This window comes from Stegastes partitus, unplaced genomic scaffold, assembly GCF_000690725.1.
Source record: "Stegastes partitus isolate 25-593 unplaced genomic scaffold, Stegastes_partitus-1.0.2 Scaffold1572, whole genome shotgun sequence".
NCBI classification, from domain to species: Eukaryota; Metazoa; Chordata; class Actinopteri; family Pomacentridae; genus Stegastes; species Stegastes partitus.
Window position 1 is genome coordinate 18,706 of NW_007579303.1, and position 17,636 is coordinate 36,341.

The 17,636-nt window shown below is 45.4% G+C and overlaps 1 protein-coding gene across 1 annotated transcript; it reads right to left on the minus strand.

The window, feature by feature from the left end:
• Window positions 1-3,170: 3,170 nt before the first annotated feature.
• On the minus strand, window positions 3,171-15,190 carry LOC103371361 (dual specificity protein phosphatase 8-like; the record flags this gene model as incomplete). The annotated part of the gene is made up of 2 exons (XM_008300664.1): window positions 14,851-15,190; window positions 3,171-3,309 (listed from the first exon to the last, which is right to left on the minus strand). Coding segments are annotated over exons 1-2 (376 nt in total), but the record flags the coding sequence as incomplete, so codon positions are not given.
• Window positions 15,191-17,636: the final 2,446 nt, after the last annotated feature.

The following is a 17,636-nucleotide window of genomic DNA, read 5'->3' on the forward strand; positions in this document are numbered from 1 at the left end:
CACACACACACACACACGCAGACACATACACAAATCAGAACTCTGAAAAAGGCAAGACTGCATCAGCCCGAGCTCCAACCGGGTGAGATCACCGCTGTGGTAAAAATACGGCTGTCCTGAGAGAGACATGTTTCTCACAAACACTTTCACGCAATCAATGAAGTACGCGAGCGTGCCCTTAACCCTCGCGCACACATGAACTCAGAGGCATGTGCGCACACAAACATTTTCCAACTGCCGCAACCGCCACATCCTGTGCGAATACAAATCTCAAACTAAGTACAGGGTGAAACTCAGGCGCTACCCGGATTACTTGTCTCATTCACAAACACAATTGTCCTATTGGGACACGGCTCGCTCCATGACATAATCCACATGTAGGAAGTGGTGCGCCTTCTAAACCTGAGTTATTGATTAATTGCTGAATGGAGAGAAACCTAAGAAGAGTCACCGATTGTATTCGGATCAATAGGTCGCCAGTACATGCATCTGGGTCGTGTAACTTGCCATTCAAACAGCTTATCCGCCGTCTTCCTGCAATTAATTCCCCCTAGTTTATGGGAAGTTCAAGTCAATAAAAATTAGTTTTAAACATGAACACAGAAACGTGTGTCCCTGCAGGACTTTGGCCTAATCTCCCTCTGGCACGCTTCTGCACAAGCAACAGCTAAGGCAGAAAATCCTCTTCCCCTCAGACAGAAAGCGTAGTAATTATTCTTTTATTCACCCTGTCCATCCCATTTATGGATTCTTTTCTTTTCTTCTCTCTTTATCTGATCCTCCCTTCGTTTCCCCTCCCACCCACATCACCCCTCGCTTGATTTGCAGCAGTGTTACAGTGTACACAGTGCGTGTATGTGTGGTCTGCATATGCGAGGCTGAAAATAAGTCGTCAGTCAGATATGAAGTCATCGCGGGAATTATTAGTATCATAAATCAGAGGCTCAGCAGAGGGGGAGGTGGAAAAGAAGGAGGTGGAGAGAGAAGCCGGGGGGGGAGAGGATGAATGGAGGAGAAAAGAGAGAGAGAGAAAAACAGTGGACTATTTCAAGCAGTTTTTAACATGAAGTTTTAAGAATGTATGAGGCGAGTAATGCCAGTTAAAGCCACGAATGACGGAGAAAAGGGAAGAAGGAAAAAATGAAGGGCCTCAACCTGCTCTCATTTTTGTTGTTGATTCATTGATCCATTATTTTTTTCCAGAGCTCAAGATGATGTTTTCAAATTACTAATTCTGTCTCGTCAATGTTGTAAAGACGTTCAAATCCTCCCATCTGAGACCCTGGAACCAGTAAATTGTTTGACACGTATGTTTGATAGATGACTTCTTTAAGAAGTCACTTTTTTGAACAGAATTTTTTATACATGTCACTAATTGTCTTATAAGTAAAACAGACTATTTTCAGTTTATTTGAAAAGCATCGTCCTGACTTACTCAAGGTGGCTGCTGTTAGAAGAGTCTAAGATCCACAATCGCACAATGTGGCCCCTGACCTCTGAACTTTTGCTGTTCTCAGTTCACAAATCACACTTTGTACCTCTGTGTGCTGTAAGGCTGAGTTCACATGTCTTTGTACCAAACAGACTCCTTGCTGCTGCTGTTGACTGCAAAGACTGAAAACAAAAGCCCATCATCATCTAAATAATCTTCCCCACAACCGTTTTCTTAGCATCATATCGCATTAATCACATTTTCTGAAGCCTCACCACCATTTCCAACTCCTATCTCTCATGACGTCTCTCTAATGAAAGCCCAGCAGCTTCCTTTAACACACGAGCACATCAGCAGCATTAATTCACGTGATGCTATAATGCACGAGTGCATGCATGCAGATGTGTACATGCAATGCCCTCCTACATGTATGCATACACACATTAACATCAAATATGCACAGACAGTGGCTGCTAACTCCACTGACCCTAATAATACAACCACCCAAACAACAGCCAACGTCATTGGCTGAGTCCTTCTGGGGAATATTCTCTGCCACTGTTGTCGTGGAAACAGCAGAAAAGCAGGGACAGAAATGGAAGAGGTGTGATTTCTCTTTTTTTCTCCTGAAGAAACTCAGCGAGAGCGAGCTGTGGCGACTGATAAAGAGGTAGAGGAGGGAAGTGCTGACAGGGGGTCTTTCATTAATAACAAAATGATGTCTGATCAGAAAAGCTGAGGAGGAGAAGCCTGGATTTACAGAGACAATCAGAGAGTGTGTGTGTGTGCATGTGCATGTGTGTGTCTGACATGAGCGATGGTTGTGTGTGTGTGTGCGTGCAGCATGTATGGGTGTGCCCACCCCAAGCATGTACTCGGTACATCTCTGTGACTGTGACTAATTGTGAAGCCTGGGTACTTTGAGGCAATCCTCGGCATCCATGAATGACTCATGAAAAAGCACTAATCTCTCGGCGGAGCGAGAGAACTGAGAGGAAGAGAGGAACGGGGATGTGGGGATGCAGAGACGAGAGCAGAGATTTGCCCGAGCAGCATGCCTCTGCCGTCTCATTTCCAATCCTGACTGAGGCAGATTACACTCTCCTTTCTGCGCTGACACATTTGGGACGGATTCATAAGCCTCCGCGGGTGGATGTGTATGTAATGCTGTCCCTTAAAAAGCTGCAGCCACCACAATTGAGATGTTATTAACTCAACGAGGCTATTAACAGTCTTGCTGGGGCTCAATTATAAGTCTTAGTGTGCTTAGTGGACACTATGACAGGATAATAACTGCGGTAAATAAGGCCAGAGGATTGGAAGTTAAGCTTCAGCATTACTGTAGTGATGCTGGGTAAGAGAAAGACTCCAGGGAAGCTTAAACATCAAAGAGTCATCAGAGAGGCTTTGCATTCGGGGAGTATGCTTTTATACTTCCTCCTCTCCCTCCTATCTTTGCATATACCTGTGAACCTGACACCACAAAGACTGAATACTTGTGTGCTGTTAAGAAATGAGGAACTACTGGCGTTATGTGACCAACATGAACCCTTGTCGAGCTCATCAGTGACATCTGCTGACCAAACTGTGCAATGACAGCAGCGCACCTGCTCGCTGCACAATAAGGTGATGATAATGCGTGCACAAAGACCGAGGCTTTTACATGTTAGAACTCCATTCATCATCTCACATGCGCTCAGTATTTCACACACAGGGACACACAGACACTGATGCGTACCGGTGAGCAGGGAGACTTTGTGGAAGGTGCCCTCCAGCTTTCCCATGAGAATGTGCACAAAGCCGTCTTTGGACAGATGCCCTGCCTCTTTGGAGCTCTGGTCATAAACCACCACTTCCTGCTTCCTGCCCAGCTCCACCTGCACAAAAAGACAAACAATGAGGAAGAGAGAAAAGTTAATTATACAATGCTGCTCTGGAAAATATGACAGGGATCCATCACCAACCAGGAAGACGGAGTTCCCGAATATGACTGGAATTCTAAGCATCCAATTGTCATAATGAGCAGCGTAATTGGAAGTTCATGCATTTGGGACACACCCATCTGCACCACCTGCACCTATTATGTTACTGCACCTGAAAGGTTGGTTCTGGGGAATAACTTGGATAACGCCGCGCTTTGATAGCAGATACTGTTACTGTGTGACCCTGCGGCAGTTTCCTCGTACACCTGACCACGCTGATGCTCTCACATTTACCAGGAAGCAGCAACAAGGAAAAAGAAAATGGACTCACAAACACTTGGAGAGTTGTGACAATAAACACTGGCTGTATCTGTGCTGGCGAGTGCAACAGTAAGCAGGATGAACTGCAGGTGATTCCAGAGTAAGTTATGAAGATAAAGCATAGGAACATAAATAATGCATGAGTGCTGAGTATTGCACCGTGCAACTGTGGATGTAATATTTATTGTGCAAGATAACTGCTGAGAAGGATGTTTGTTGTGATGGTGGGTAATATCTGCAAAATCATAAAAGGCTGGCGACGTGGTGAAGGGTGTGGACATCCAGCGATGCCGTTCGTGTCAGATTGGGAGAAAGATGAGAGGATACGCGCCGATGTGACAAAGTGTTTCTGTGTTTTCGGTGAGGGAGTGTGAGCATGTGCGTGGGGCTGCACACACACACACTAGCCAGGCTGTGTTGTTCCCCATGTTGTCAGGCAGGCTTTGGTCACGTGACCGTCAGGCAGCGCCTACTGCAGCTATGAATCACTGCATCACTGAACCGCCACTGGACAGGAGAGAGGAGAGGGAGGGAGGGAGGGGGGGAAGGAGGCAGGCTTGAGGGAAGAAGGGATGGAGAGGGTGGGAGCGGAGGGGTAGTGGGGCATGGAAGGACGGAGGCGAGATGGAGAAAGACGTAAGACAAGAGAGGATGTGAAAGCTGAGGCGAGGAAAAGAATGAGGTGAAGAGAAGCCGGAGGGGGTCGAGGATGAGACAATTCAGTGCTTTTCTTTGTTTTCCTCGATTAACAAACGCATAGCATCCTGATCAACAATGGGCCAGTGAATATCTGCTGGCTTCCGGGCAAAGCCGCAGTTTTTCCAAGGCGCTACTGCTAAAAGGCACACTGGTGACAATAGCTCATGGTATACACAGCTCAGCTCCACACAGCGCGCATGGAGTGTGTCTGATTATGTTTCTGCTTACTGAGCAGCTGTAGCAGAGTGGCCGGGAAGACAGCCAGGCAGGTGATTTAGACAGGACAAGGTCAGTCTGTGGAGTCTGGTTAGGAGTTACTCTGGTCTAGTATAACCTGACTTGGCTCTGCCCGCCTGCATCCAACACCATAAAATCCTTACAACAGCATCTGTAGCATCAACTATGACAAATGTCAAAATAAATTATTTTCTTTCTTTTCATGAGCATTCTCTCTGTGTCTTTTTTTTATTTTTTACTGCAGCATAAAGTCCTGCACCTCAATGGAAACAGCAACACGATGGCTACAACTCAAAAAGGTCTTTTCTGCAAATATGACATAAGAAAACAAGAAGTTTAATTTATTAGATTATAGATTTTACAGAAATTAAAGGAACCTGGAATAAACATTTTGCTCACAGTTGTTACTAACACAACATTACATGCTATAGATATCTTACTACTTAGAGTTTTAATTTGCCTCCATGCTTGTCTTCCATCTGCTCTGTGTAAACACAGCTGGCAGTTCAGCCCAGTTCAGCTGAAAAGATCCAGAATTTTTGTCACGTGACTGTTGGTCTCAGCGGAGGCATTAATGTCATGAAGCACAAAATTTTCCTTTTTTTTTTTTTTTTACAGACTCTGGTTCAGTTGATTTTCGGCAAATTGTTACATAAAACGTGTTGAATAAAGCGATTTGGATTAAATATCACAATGTCAAGCTTGAATTTGGATAGTTTTCCAAACCAAGCAGCACGCCACCGTCAGATCGTTTAAAATCTGACAATTCTCTCAGTTTTTGCAGCATCTGGCTCGGATAAATAGCGGTAATGTTGTCTGTCAAACCCGTCGGTGGGTTTCGAGGTGGAGAGGGTTAAGATATTTAGACAACATATAAATGAGGCCTAAAGACTTTGCCACTAACATCTGTTGACAGTGTAGATTGTTATTTTCAAAAAATCATGATGGCCTCAAGCGTTGTGGCAAAAAATGTGAATCACAAGTCCCGGGTTTGAGGCTGGCTGTCATTTCTCTAATGTCAGCTGTACAGTTAAGGCTTAAAATAACGACATTATTATAGTCAGATGACTCGTGAGGCCACCAGTCCCAACATATTCTCACATACAGAAATATCAAAAGATGCAATAAGATAAAATAGCTCCAGTGATTAGACGGAGCCTGGTGGTAATTAGCATCGATTTGTCAGATGCATCAATGCGACGCCACAAACTTAAAATACACCGCATCAGTTTTCTTACTGTTGCCTTCACCTGTAGCATAGCACACGGCTACTATTAGGTATTCTTACTACGCACACGTTCAGCTCCGTGTCGTTGATTCTTTAACTCTCTTTCCATCTTTACTCACCCTGGGTAATTTTGGCTAATAATCCTAATGGGATCAGATCTAATTTGGGAGCCTGATCTCAACGCCTGAGGATTACACTCCTTTAACTGTACATACATGCGTACCAGAAATACACACAGACGTGCTCTATGGTCTTGTTTATCAGCTCCACGGTACAAAATGAGCGCAGCAGTAAAAATTGTTAATCAGTCCATTACTCACTGTTGGACAAGCGGTCGGTGATCCATTCATATTTTATGAAACAATGACTCACATTTCCCTGTTTGACAAATTTCTAACTTGCAGTTTATGCATGAATGTCTTCCGTGTATGTCGTCTGTGAAACTCTTCCACACCGTTTTAAATATTATACAGTAAATATTAAGTATTTGCTTCAATATGCAAGCACACAGTGTCTGGATTTACTAACTGCTATCACCTTTATAATGTTGTATTGATGTCCCATTACATGGACGCAGTTCAGCTGTTAACAGACAAATGAAATGCTTTTTTCATCCACATTCTTCACAAAATCTACCTTAAACATGGAAGATTTATTCAGCATTTCATCTACGAGGATGAAATTACATATCACCTCACCCGCTTTAGAAGTGTTCCCTGTGAGTGGAAAATAAATCGCTTTTATATTTAATAGAGTCTATGAATGACAGCACTGATAGTAGTAGTATGGATTATGCTTGAGATTTTGCTTGAATGACAGGTTAAAACTACACATCCCGCTGCATACGTGATATGCATGTAGTTTGCTGCAGAGTTAGAGGTCAACGACCCAGAGCTGGGGTTGGCTCTGAGACTGCAGCAGCAGCACAGATCCCTCATCCCTCTGCAGTGCTACAGCATCACTGCTATTACGGTACTGGCCCAGGCTCTCTGACGCATGCACACTGCAGGTAAACAAGGAATGCCACTGGCAGAGAGGGAAAGCAAGAGAGGAAAGAAGGGAGAAGGATGCAAGGAAAGAAAAGGGGGTCAGAGGGAAAGCTGAGACAGGAGGAGGATTGGATGTACACCGAAGAGCCACAACATTAAAACCACATGCCAAAAATTGTTTACATCTCCCTTGTGCCACCAAACCAGCCCTGACCAGTCAAGGCATTGACATGGGACCTCTGGGGGTGTCCTGTGGCGTCTGACACCAGCATGTATGAGGAAACACTTTGGGTCCTGTGGGACTGAGATCTGGGGTTTGGAGGCCAGGTCAATGTCTTATTCTTGAGCAGGTTTCGCGGTACGGTGAGGCCACCGCCATCAGGGAGTGCTGCTAATTTGGGGGTGTGTGCTTTGTCTGAAACAATCTTTAGGGAGGTGCCAAAGTAACATCCACATGAATGCCAGGAGCCACAGATTCCAAGCAAAATATTGCATTATAACAAGACAGTTAATGTCATTCAGTTCATCTGTCAGTGGTTTTAATGTTATGGCACATCAGCGTGAATAGAGAGAGAGATAAGAGGGACAGAAGGTGGCACTGGCAGACCAAATGCTACAATCCTGCTGCACCAAAGCTTTCTCTAAAGGATCTGGAGGCTGGCATCACAGCAGGACATAAACAAGGAGTGGCCACAGAAGAGTGGCTGTATTTGTCCTGTCCTTTGCAAAGGCAGATGTAAAGAAACAGAAATCTACATTTGTAAGCTTGTGCTGGATATGTGGATTTAGGAAAAAGAAAAAAAAAATGAAGGTGTTGGGCAACAGTCAAAAGCCTCTGCATGACTCTAAATGACCCTGTGTTATAAAATATGTAAGGAGTGGAAGAAAAACAAGGTCTGACACAAAGCTGCGAGTCAAGGCCTGGACTTACTGTCAATGCTCCTCTGTAGGGACAGTTTGTACACTTACTCACACACACACAAAAAACACAAACACACACACACACCGTGAAACACAGATGACGGGCAGCTTGGCGGCAAAAGATATCCGTGGAATTGTGGAAACACAACTCTGGCGTAAAGTAAGTGCTTGTGCAAGATCCTGAAACATGGTTCCCCCTGACCTCAGTAGTGCTACTGACCAGTGACAAGGTCAGTGCTGAGCGGGACAGTATGTGTGTTTGTGTGTGAACTGGTCTGTGACACAACATCAGCATAAACAGTCTAAAAATGGACCTGCATTCCTGAGGCGCAGTCTGGGTCCTCTCAGATCGTCCACTATGGGATGTCTCACAGAAAACAAGACGACTGCAGTACGAACCTTCTGCAGCTAATCGAGTTTTCAGCTCAAGTTGTAATTTCTGAACTGTGAGGAGCTCAGAGATAAAAAAAATACCGTAAAAATCTTTCTCTTGACAAGATCTCGGCCCCGTATGTCGACACATCAACCACGCTGTATATCATGCACTTACTGTTTAGTCTGATTGATTTATAGGCACATTTCTGACGTCCTTATTATGTCAGTCTTGCACCAAACTAGCTTTATAGCTCGGCACCTGACACTACATACAGTACATGACATGCTGATAAAAACCCGCTGCATGCAGCAGGCAGTGACCTCTCCCAGCACTGTATCCGTCAGTTAAAGACTCCGCCACACACTTTGCAACATACACCTCTCGCCACTGTAAAGATACCACCCAGGGCCAGATGATGTCATTGACTGGCACTGGCAGCTGCCATTTCCATGTACGCTTTAGTAGGTGTGATGTGTGTGTGTCACGGTGTGCCTCGATCCTTATGAGGACCAACTGTGAGAGGGATATAAAGTAATTCGCAGTTAAACCCGGGTTTACGGTCAAGAATTAGGATTATGTTTGGAATTTAGATGAAGTTTATGAGGTGAGGAATTAATGTCATTCGTGGAAAGTCCTTGAAAGTGCAGCATTACACTTGTGTGTGCGTATTTTCGACGAGGATGTGAAGATGTGGCAGGGTGCTGAAAGTCCCTGACGTCCCTGTGCATGTGCAGAGTGAGGTCATCGGCGATAATTTCAAGAGATGCGGTCACCTGATCTGGTCGCACCTTCACACCGCTGAATGTCAGGGGACCTTTAACACACACACACCAGGTCCACACAGGTTAAACATTCGGATGCAAGTATGTACAAGTGTACAGTTTCTCACAGACTAAACTGTCGTCCACAAAGACGACATGCATGCTGTAGATCCGGTTATACCACGTCATCTCGCTCAGTTATTCCATTTTGTAAACTACAGTTTATATCCTCTAAGCCCTCCTTTCATCTTTTCGAAACGAACACACGTATTTCACATAAATGTTACTGTTAATTTGGGACGTGGTGGTGCAAGTCTAAGACTATATACAGAGTGTGAGTGTGTATCTATGTCAAACAGTGGGATCTTTAAAGCAAACAATGATTCATGCCATGACCTCATCAAAGCAAACACATGACATATCCGGCTCTGCAGAAAAACCACCGCTGGCTGCAGCGTCGCCGGTTTGAACTTGGCAAAAGGAAAAATGTAAATGAAACATACAGAAAATTCCCTGAGTTTTACCCTCTGGGTCATGCGGGGAAAAAAAAAAATCCACACAGTGAGTCACGAACTAAGTTCTCAGTTCCTGCTTCTACCGTCAACGCAGATGACATATGAAGGCTCAGGTGTTGACCTTCACTCTGAAATATTGTATTCAAGTTACTGGAAACGTCAGAGCAACACTACTATGAACAGTGCTTTCCACATACCAGCCTCTTTTGCCGTGTGTCTTAAATAACAGGCAGGCAGTTTGCTGCTAGTTTCGTAAATCTCAGAAGTAGCTGCGCTTCATTCTCCAAATGATCCTTGGATTTCCCATCATGTGCCAGCCATTACAGTCACCCTGCTTCCCCTTTGCAGGGAGGATAAACACAACATATGGTGCGTCATCAGTGGAATTGATGGAGATCTTCTTCATTGCATAAATGCATTAGTTGGTCACGTGTCGTCTCTCCCTGTGCAGCAGGGCACTCAGCCAATCCCACCAATTAAGATCACAGACAAGATCACAAAGCCATTGCCTGGCTTGCTTTATTGCTACGCGGCCATTACACCAAACAACAATAATTGGGCTACTGTTCATTATCATGTCTAATATGTTGGTATCACAACCCTCGAAGACGTACTGGAGTGTAATTAGAGGTGCAAGACTTAAGTAGAATTAGCTCTCTAAGTATTGTCATAAGGGCGCGACACACGACACAATGTGGTTGCATCTAAATATTATTTTAATTACTTACAGAACTGATAAATGCTGTTGTTTATCCGGTAAAACAACAGAAATCTGTGCAAAAAAAAAAAAAAAAATGCCCAACGCAACATCCCATCTTATTTAATCTTCAAATTGCCTGTTTAATCTGACTAATAGTGCAGAAGGAAGCCACAAATCGTTACACTTCAGGAGCTTGGAAATTAAAGTAGGGCATTTCCCTTTCTTAATAATTACTTAAATGATTATTTTCAAAATGCATTACTCATTTTCCATCAATTGACGTATTGATGCATTGACTACATGTTTTAAAGCTTCACCAGCGGCACTGATTTACCACCGTACTTCATGTTTTAGTCAGTTGGCCAAAAAGATCAGCTCCAATTCCCCCAACTAGGAAGTTGGAAGGCATCAATCCATTTTCTTTTACTTTCCCACAACTGATGCCAATATTGGCTGATCCCTGATTCGACATACATACTTTTTTTTTTCTTCTACTTAAAATCTGGACTGAGTGGAACCCAATGTAATCAGATTTTGTTAGCGGAAACGTTAAATTTTTAAAAAGATCACTGCCAAAAAAATGCTTTGAATGTAGATCATCACATCTGGCCGGTACCTGATCCACTTATCTGGGTCAGTATGCCGACGCAGCTGAGTTTACATCGAAAAAGTGAAATCACAGACCTCCTTTTGGCTCTGTTTGTGTCCTCAGCTGCAAAGCATAACACTGGAAACATGCTTGTGGTTATAAATATTTAAGTTCCACCTCATTCCAGCATGTGACAGCTTGTAAGAGTAACTTGTGTCCCTATGAGTAGGCTGCTGTGTTCTCACTACCACCCTGGGTCCTATTCACCAGAGCTGTGGCCTCCATGTCTACACGGAGGAAGAAGGGTGCTTCCCCGGGCTGGTTGCTGGTTGCGAAAACCTCTGGTCCATCTGTCGGGCCTGCCTGGCCGGCTGTCCCCCCGTCACAGCAGCAGGGATTAGCCGGGCTTAAGCCAAGAAACCAGCCGCCTGCCCTCCAGCCTGTCAGAGAAGACACGAGGAAGCCCCTGTTCCCGACTAAGCCTGTGCCATCCCTCTCCCAGCAGAGGTCCTCCGCCATGTAACCTACTGTATCCAGCTCCCCCTGACCTACATTAATAGAGAACATTAATAAAGAGGTAATGAAGGGATGGGATGTGAAAGGCAGAAGAAAGAGGACACCATTTTGATTGCTGCTGTGCTGGTCAGGGATGTTCATTCAGCTCAGTTAACTGAAGCATTGGGAGCTTCTATGAAAGAGGGTAAGTGCAGCGCCTTGGGGGATGCAGGCTATTAGTTCTCAATGGGATGTGAGGCGGGAGGCAGCAGGGGAGGAGGCGGAGGCAGCAGCTCGTCCATGAATACCCTCAATGCTGCTCTCCCGCTTCCTGCATTCACTTCCCCAACAAAGAGCCACAATGGTGTCCTTTGCTGTCTTGGCTGGCTGAGGCGGCTCCTGGCGATGCTCAGAGCCATGTGGGGGGTAGAGAGGACGGTGTGTGTGTGTGTGTGTGTGTGAGGGGTTAGTTGGGAGCTGGCTTTAACACCACACAGCCAGTCTGCACGTGCCCAGCCCGCGGCCTGCCAGTGGCCACACAAAAGGGATGATGTCATGCTTAGCCAATAACAAAAGAGTCTGGGTCCGTCAGGCCCTCCTCTCTCACCCGGCTAGTTCCAGCTTTATCCAGCCTAGCATTAATCGCAAGCCTTATCCTCTTTACTGGGGGTGGGGAATGGATAATAACAAACCAGCCGTGGGGCAACGCAAGACCGGGAGAGGGAAATTGAATAAACGATGAAGGTTGGTGGTGGGAAGCTTCAGGCTATGGTTGCGGGAGACAGACAGACGGACGGACGGACGGAGCTGTCATGAGACTGAAAGTGAGAGAAATCAGGAGGAAGCATGACTCTGTGGGGTGCCACAGCATGAGATCTGCCAAGCACAGGGCCCCACACAGAGATGAACCCAACAGACCCGGCGTAGAAACACACTCAAGCTTGCTGCACTCGCTGAAGTAATAGAACTCCGGCTGGATCCAAAACCTATCAAACTTCACTGCCCTCCAGCTGCAGCTTTTTCAACTCCTTCAGCTTGTCTTGTTATTTGCTCTTTGTTGTCGTCTTTCTGTCTAAATCTGCAGTCTGTGAGAGTGGGTCATGCATCATCACGGCCCAAAAATAACAGTATTATCTGAGCAGAACTGGATCTTTTGGTGGGGGATGAGTCTGACACTCTGAGATGCACAATCTTTGCGTGTGGCTCAGGCCACAGGCAAACTCCGACTCAAGCTGGATGAATGCTCCAATATAAGAGGTGTTACACAAGAACTTTGCTCGGTTAATAATGGTAAAATTTGGGTGAGAAGAAAGGCATGTGGGTTTGTCTGCCTAAAGCCGTTGCTACGAAGAATAATACAACAGAGTCAAGTTTGAAACAGCAGGCACAGAGACTCTCAGCCAGTCCGCCAGATGCTTTTGGTTTTTACTCGATAAAGCAACAATAGTCCATAATTCTTCATTTCACCATGTGGAAAGTGTCGTCTGCAAGTTTAATGTAACAGGAGCTGCAAAGCAACACAGTAATCCACAGCAACACTGTGTAATTATTTGCCATTTGGTGGGCAGGGCGTGTTTTTAGTGATTACGGTTGACTAGTCAGTTACCAGTTTTGTCGGCTCCAGGACGGATACAGTATCTACAGGGCATAAAATGTGAGCGGCTCCTAAATCACTCTCATAAATAGGCTGCACAGAAGGAGATGGGTCCGACACTCTGACCTGCTCCTGGCACCCAGGAAGTAAAACAAAAACAAAAATAGCATTTTATGCTACTGCCATTTTGTGTCACACCTAAGACAAAAATTTAAATCACCTGTCAAGTGTCATCGGCTGCTGTGAATCATCGTTTTATTCTCCTGGGTGTAACGTGGTTAAGAGGAGCTAAAAATAGCATTCAGAGCCAAGAAGAGGAGCGACATCTGTCATGTCCTCCGCAGCTGTGTTGTTGTCTTTATTCAGTCACTTCAAACTGCTGGGTGATGTATGCACACACAAACTACATGAGGGCACAAAACACATACCACACATGAAACACACTAACTTCTCCCCCTCCCCTGCCCGCTTAGGTTTCCCCTCTCAGAGTTCCTTCAGTTTCACACAGGGACTAAAAATACAGGAGTCAGCATGCCACGGGTGGACAGGCCATGGAAAAAAGGCTGTCATATTCGGAGGAGAAGTCATGGAAAACGGGAGGATCCGATTTCAGGGCCACTGATAAGCAACAAACCTACAGTACGCCTGCATGCCCGCCAAATATAGCACCCACTGATGTGGTGCAGGCCTGGGCTGGTGCAGGGGAGGCCGATCCGGAACCTCAGCGGTCCATGGGTCAGGCTGTCGGTGATAATCAGAAAAACCTACAGAGCTGGTTCGGTATCTCGCTCAAGGACACTTTAACGGAGTGACGGCTTGCTGCCATGGGAACTTGAATCTGAGAGCTCTGGTTCAAGGAAAGCTGCAGCGCCTACTGTTTATTACATGCATGCTACACGTAGCGCTGCTGCGTCACTACAGCAAAGAATCCTCTCTACATACAACCAGCAGACCCAAAGCAACAGAAACACATCTCCTGTGGGTCTATTTCAATCTAAACTATCATTTTTATTAACAATATGTATTGTGGGCTGCAAAGTGGCTCGGTGGTTTGCGTCCCGGTGAGGACACCCAGGATCTTTCTGCGTGGAGTCTCCATGTTCTCCCCATGCAGCATGGGTTCTCTCCGGGTTCTCCGGCTTCCTCCCACAGTCCAGAAACATGCTGAGGTTAATTGGTGATTCTAAATTGCCCGTAGGTGCAAATGTGAGTGTGCTTGGTTGTCTGTCTCCAAGTGTTAGAGACAGCCCCCCGCGACCCTAGTGAGGATTAAGTGGTGTATAGATAATGGATATATATTGTCACAGCAACCCCTGACTGCATTCATGATTTGCATGCCCACACTGACTCTGCTTCTTCAGTAGAAACAAGCAAAGTGATGCTGACTCGTCCCAGCCCGTGAGTGCACCATTTTATTTCTCAAAAACAATTTCAAAACTCATTACTGACTTGTATTTTCTATCAAACTGAAATCTTGTAAATCTCAAATGTGTACTTGGCACAAAGGTATTTTTAAAAGTTAAATATTTAGCTTTTTTTTTACTTATGTTTGTTTGTGGAGGAGGGAATTTACGAGGCACACAGAGTACCGCATTAAATGAAAAGGCTTGCCTTCAGTCACGAAATCCTTGACTGCTGAGCTACTAGCAGCCTTTTGGGAAATACACAAAATCGCATTCTGATGGAGAGTTAAATGAGAATATCAATAACACTCTGCACAGCAAATTTATGTTTACCAGCAGCCAGTTAAAACAGTTTAACATAGTGACTGGAAACAAGGAAAGCAGCTGGTCTGGCCCTTCCCAAAGGTAAAAAAAAAAAAAAATCCACCGACCAGCACATCTACTTTACATGTTACATCTCATTTGCTTGTGAGAGGTGACAAAAATACAACTCGCCATTACACAGGGGTTATCTCCCAGATTATTAAACTGGTAGCAACTAAGTGTCTTGCCCTTATCAGCAAGGTGGAAGCTTGTCACACAGACAGCCTGGTACTTAGAGGAAAGGCTCTCTAATCACATCCAAAAAGCATCAACTGTCAGGTAGCTTTACCTGAGCTTTAACTCACCTTCACCTTGCCGTTGGGTTGCAGCAGCTCGGTGACGGACACCTTGTCCTGCTGCAGCCGCCTCTTCACCAGCTTCGAGCAGCAAACGTTGACCGCGCCCTGCACGTGTGACGCGTTGTACTCGGAGAACGTCCTGCTGTCGATCACCAGCAGGCGGCCGGTCCCTCTCTGGATGAGGCTCGCCAGGCGCTTAATGTCCATGGCGCTGCGTTTGTTGGGCCCTTTCTCCCCTGCCATGATGTAGGAAGGGTTGACCCTGGGCCGCAGACGAGGGGGGCGAGTAAGGGATGGGGTACGAAGGAAGAGGGGTAGATGAGAGAGAGGGAAAAGGTGGAGGAAGAGACGGGGAGGTGGAGGAGAAGAGGTCAGTGGAGGAGGGCGACCACCGAAGCAGGCGCTACGAGATCCATGGTGCCTGAAAAAGAAGCAAACAGCAGAAAATGAATCACTCGGCTGTAACTTATGACACATAAGTCAACGGCAGTGCTTTAAATGGACAGCAGTGACATTCACACTCCATTATTAAAACGGCGATTCATTTATTTATTGATAATTTCAGTAATTTTTAAATAAAAAACGCTTAAACTCTCTGATTCGAGCTTCTTAAATTTGAATATTTTCTGGTTTCTTTACTCCTCTGTGACAGTAAACTAAACATGTTGGGGTTGTGGATAAACAGGACGACATCCTGAGCTTTGTGAAACACTAAAACAACATTTTTTTCCTGACATTTTGTAGCACAAGTGCTCAACAACAATGAAAACAACCTAAAATTGCAGCCCTATCAGAATGACTTGGTCCAATCATGTTAGCAGTGCAACAACTGCAATCATTCAAACCCAACTGCTGCAAAGTGACAATGACGGATCCACTGCGCATAAATTTCCAAACCAAAGTCGAGAACATGATGTATTTTTATGCTTTTGTGTCATCTTTTATTGGCAGACTCTGAGCACCTTGCATATTAAAATAACCACAATGCTAAACATGAATATAAAAGTTATTTAAAACCTTAAAAGCCAGCTGGATCATCTGCCAGGATTTATCAGTCCTGAGATCTGAAGGAATATCACACTTCCAAACACAAAGCCAAACGACTTAAATTAGACACTCGCGACAATAAAACACAGGTGTGTGTGTGTGTGTGTGTGTGTGTGTGTGTGTGTGTGTGTGTGCGTGTCTGCGTACGAGTGTGTGAAAGGTTGGTGGCTGTTGATCGGGGGGTCTCTTGTCGTGCAGGAGCTCATGAAACAGGAAACTGAGGGCGTGAGATAAATTAAGCCGGGGGAATTCAGAGAGCAGGTCTGGACACAGGCAAAGGGCCTGCGTGACATCCTGTATGTGTGTGTGTTACAGAGAACCGTCCATAAACTTGATGAACTGCCTCCTCCTATCTATCACTTGTAATCACTCTGATCTCCCCCCTGCTCACATTCACTACAGCGCTTTAACATGAGACGCATGCAGTCGATTGAAAGACCTAAAGAGCGTGCATGCATGTGAGAGAAATGCAAGATCGTTACAAAACCACGGTGGAATTTGTTGGTGATAACATGGAAATAAAAAGGCCTGCGTGGGTTGAGGACCAGTGTCCTGGTCAACCAGGTGTCTGCGACAAGTAAGAAGGTCAGAATGTAAATGCCGTCATGTTGTTTTATTCATCTACAGGCACGTGGTGTCATGAAAAATAAATGGGCCCCTCTCATTTACCCCAAAGCCTAAATGGAGGTTTAAACCTCGGCTGAAAAGGGAGAGTACGGGAGACAGAGGTGTAGAGGCAGACAGCGGAGGAACACAAAAGCCTCTGCATAATATAACATACCGTTAAATTCATAATACTAGCAACACCTAAATTAAAGAGGGGGTGGGGGGGAGATGACAGGAGCTAAATAGCAAGCAAAAAATAACAGCGTCATGATAGCAGGACTTCATGTTCTTCTACAATTAGAAGAAAAACAGAGCAGCTCTGTGAGGCGGAAAAAAATAAAATAAAAAAACATTCAGTGGCGAGAAGGTGGGCGAGAAAGCAGACACTGAGAGAGAGAGAGAGAGGAGATGTGGAGGAACTGTGTCTTCTGATCAGTAGTGTGTTGGGAAGACATCCAGGCCGCTCTGCTCTGCAACTTTTCACCTGTGTTCTGACACCAGCACCCCCGTGGAGGGAGGGAGGGAGAGAGGGAGAGAGGGGGAGAGTCACTGAAGGATGTTATTCAGCCAGGATCTCTCCAGCCCAGCAGCTCAAGGTGAGGGAGGGGACAGTTGTGGAGATGAAGCAGGAAGGAAAAGAGATGAGGGAAAAAGAGGCTGATTTAAAGAGGGAGAAACACAACGGGAGAATCTGAGCGAAACAATAACTACAGACTACTGTACAAAATAAAATACACGAATCCCGCTGAGTACACAGTGCAAACAGTGTTGCAGCGACGTGTACAACAGCAGAGGCCTTGCATCACACCTCTAAATCCACAAAATTATAATTTTCCGTCACTGAGGCCTGTGCCTGCTGCAGGCTGCTCGCCAAGCCTCAACATAGATGTACGCATGTTGCTGCTGCCTGGCAATCTGCCTGATGCAAGAGCAGCAGAACATGGAAGAAAATCTAGATAGACAGAAGCAACTGCCTGCACTGTAAACACAGCCAAACTGCTGCTGTGTCAGAAAGTAGCTACAGTAGCCACGAGTGAGCTACGTAAAAATGAAGAAGGCCGACAGTAAAAACACACAAACACAACTCAGCCTCAATTGTAGCTTAAAAAAGCAACTTACATTTAATCTACTTAATCTTG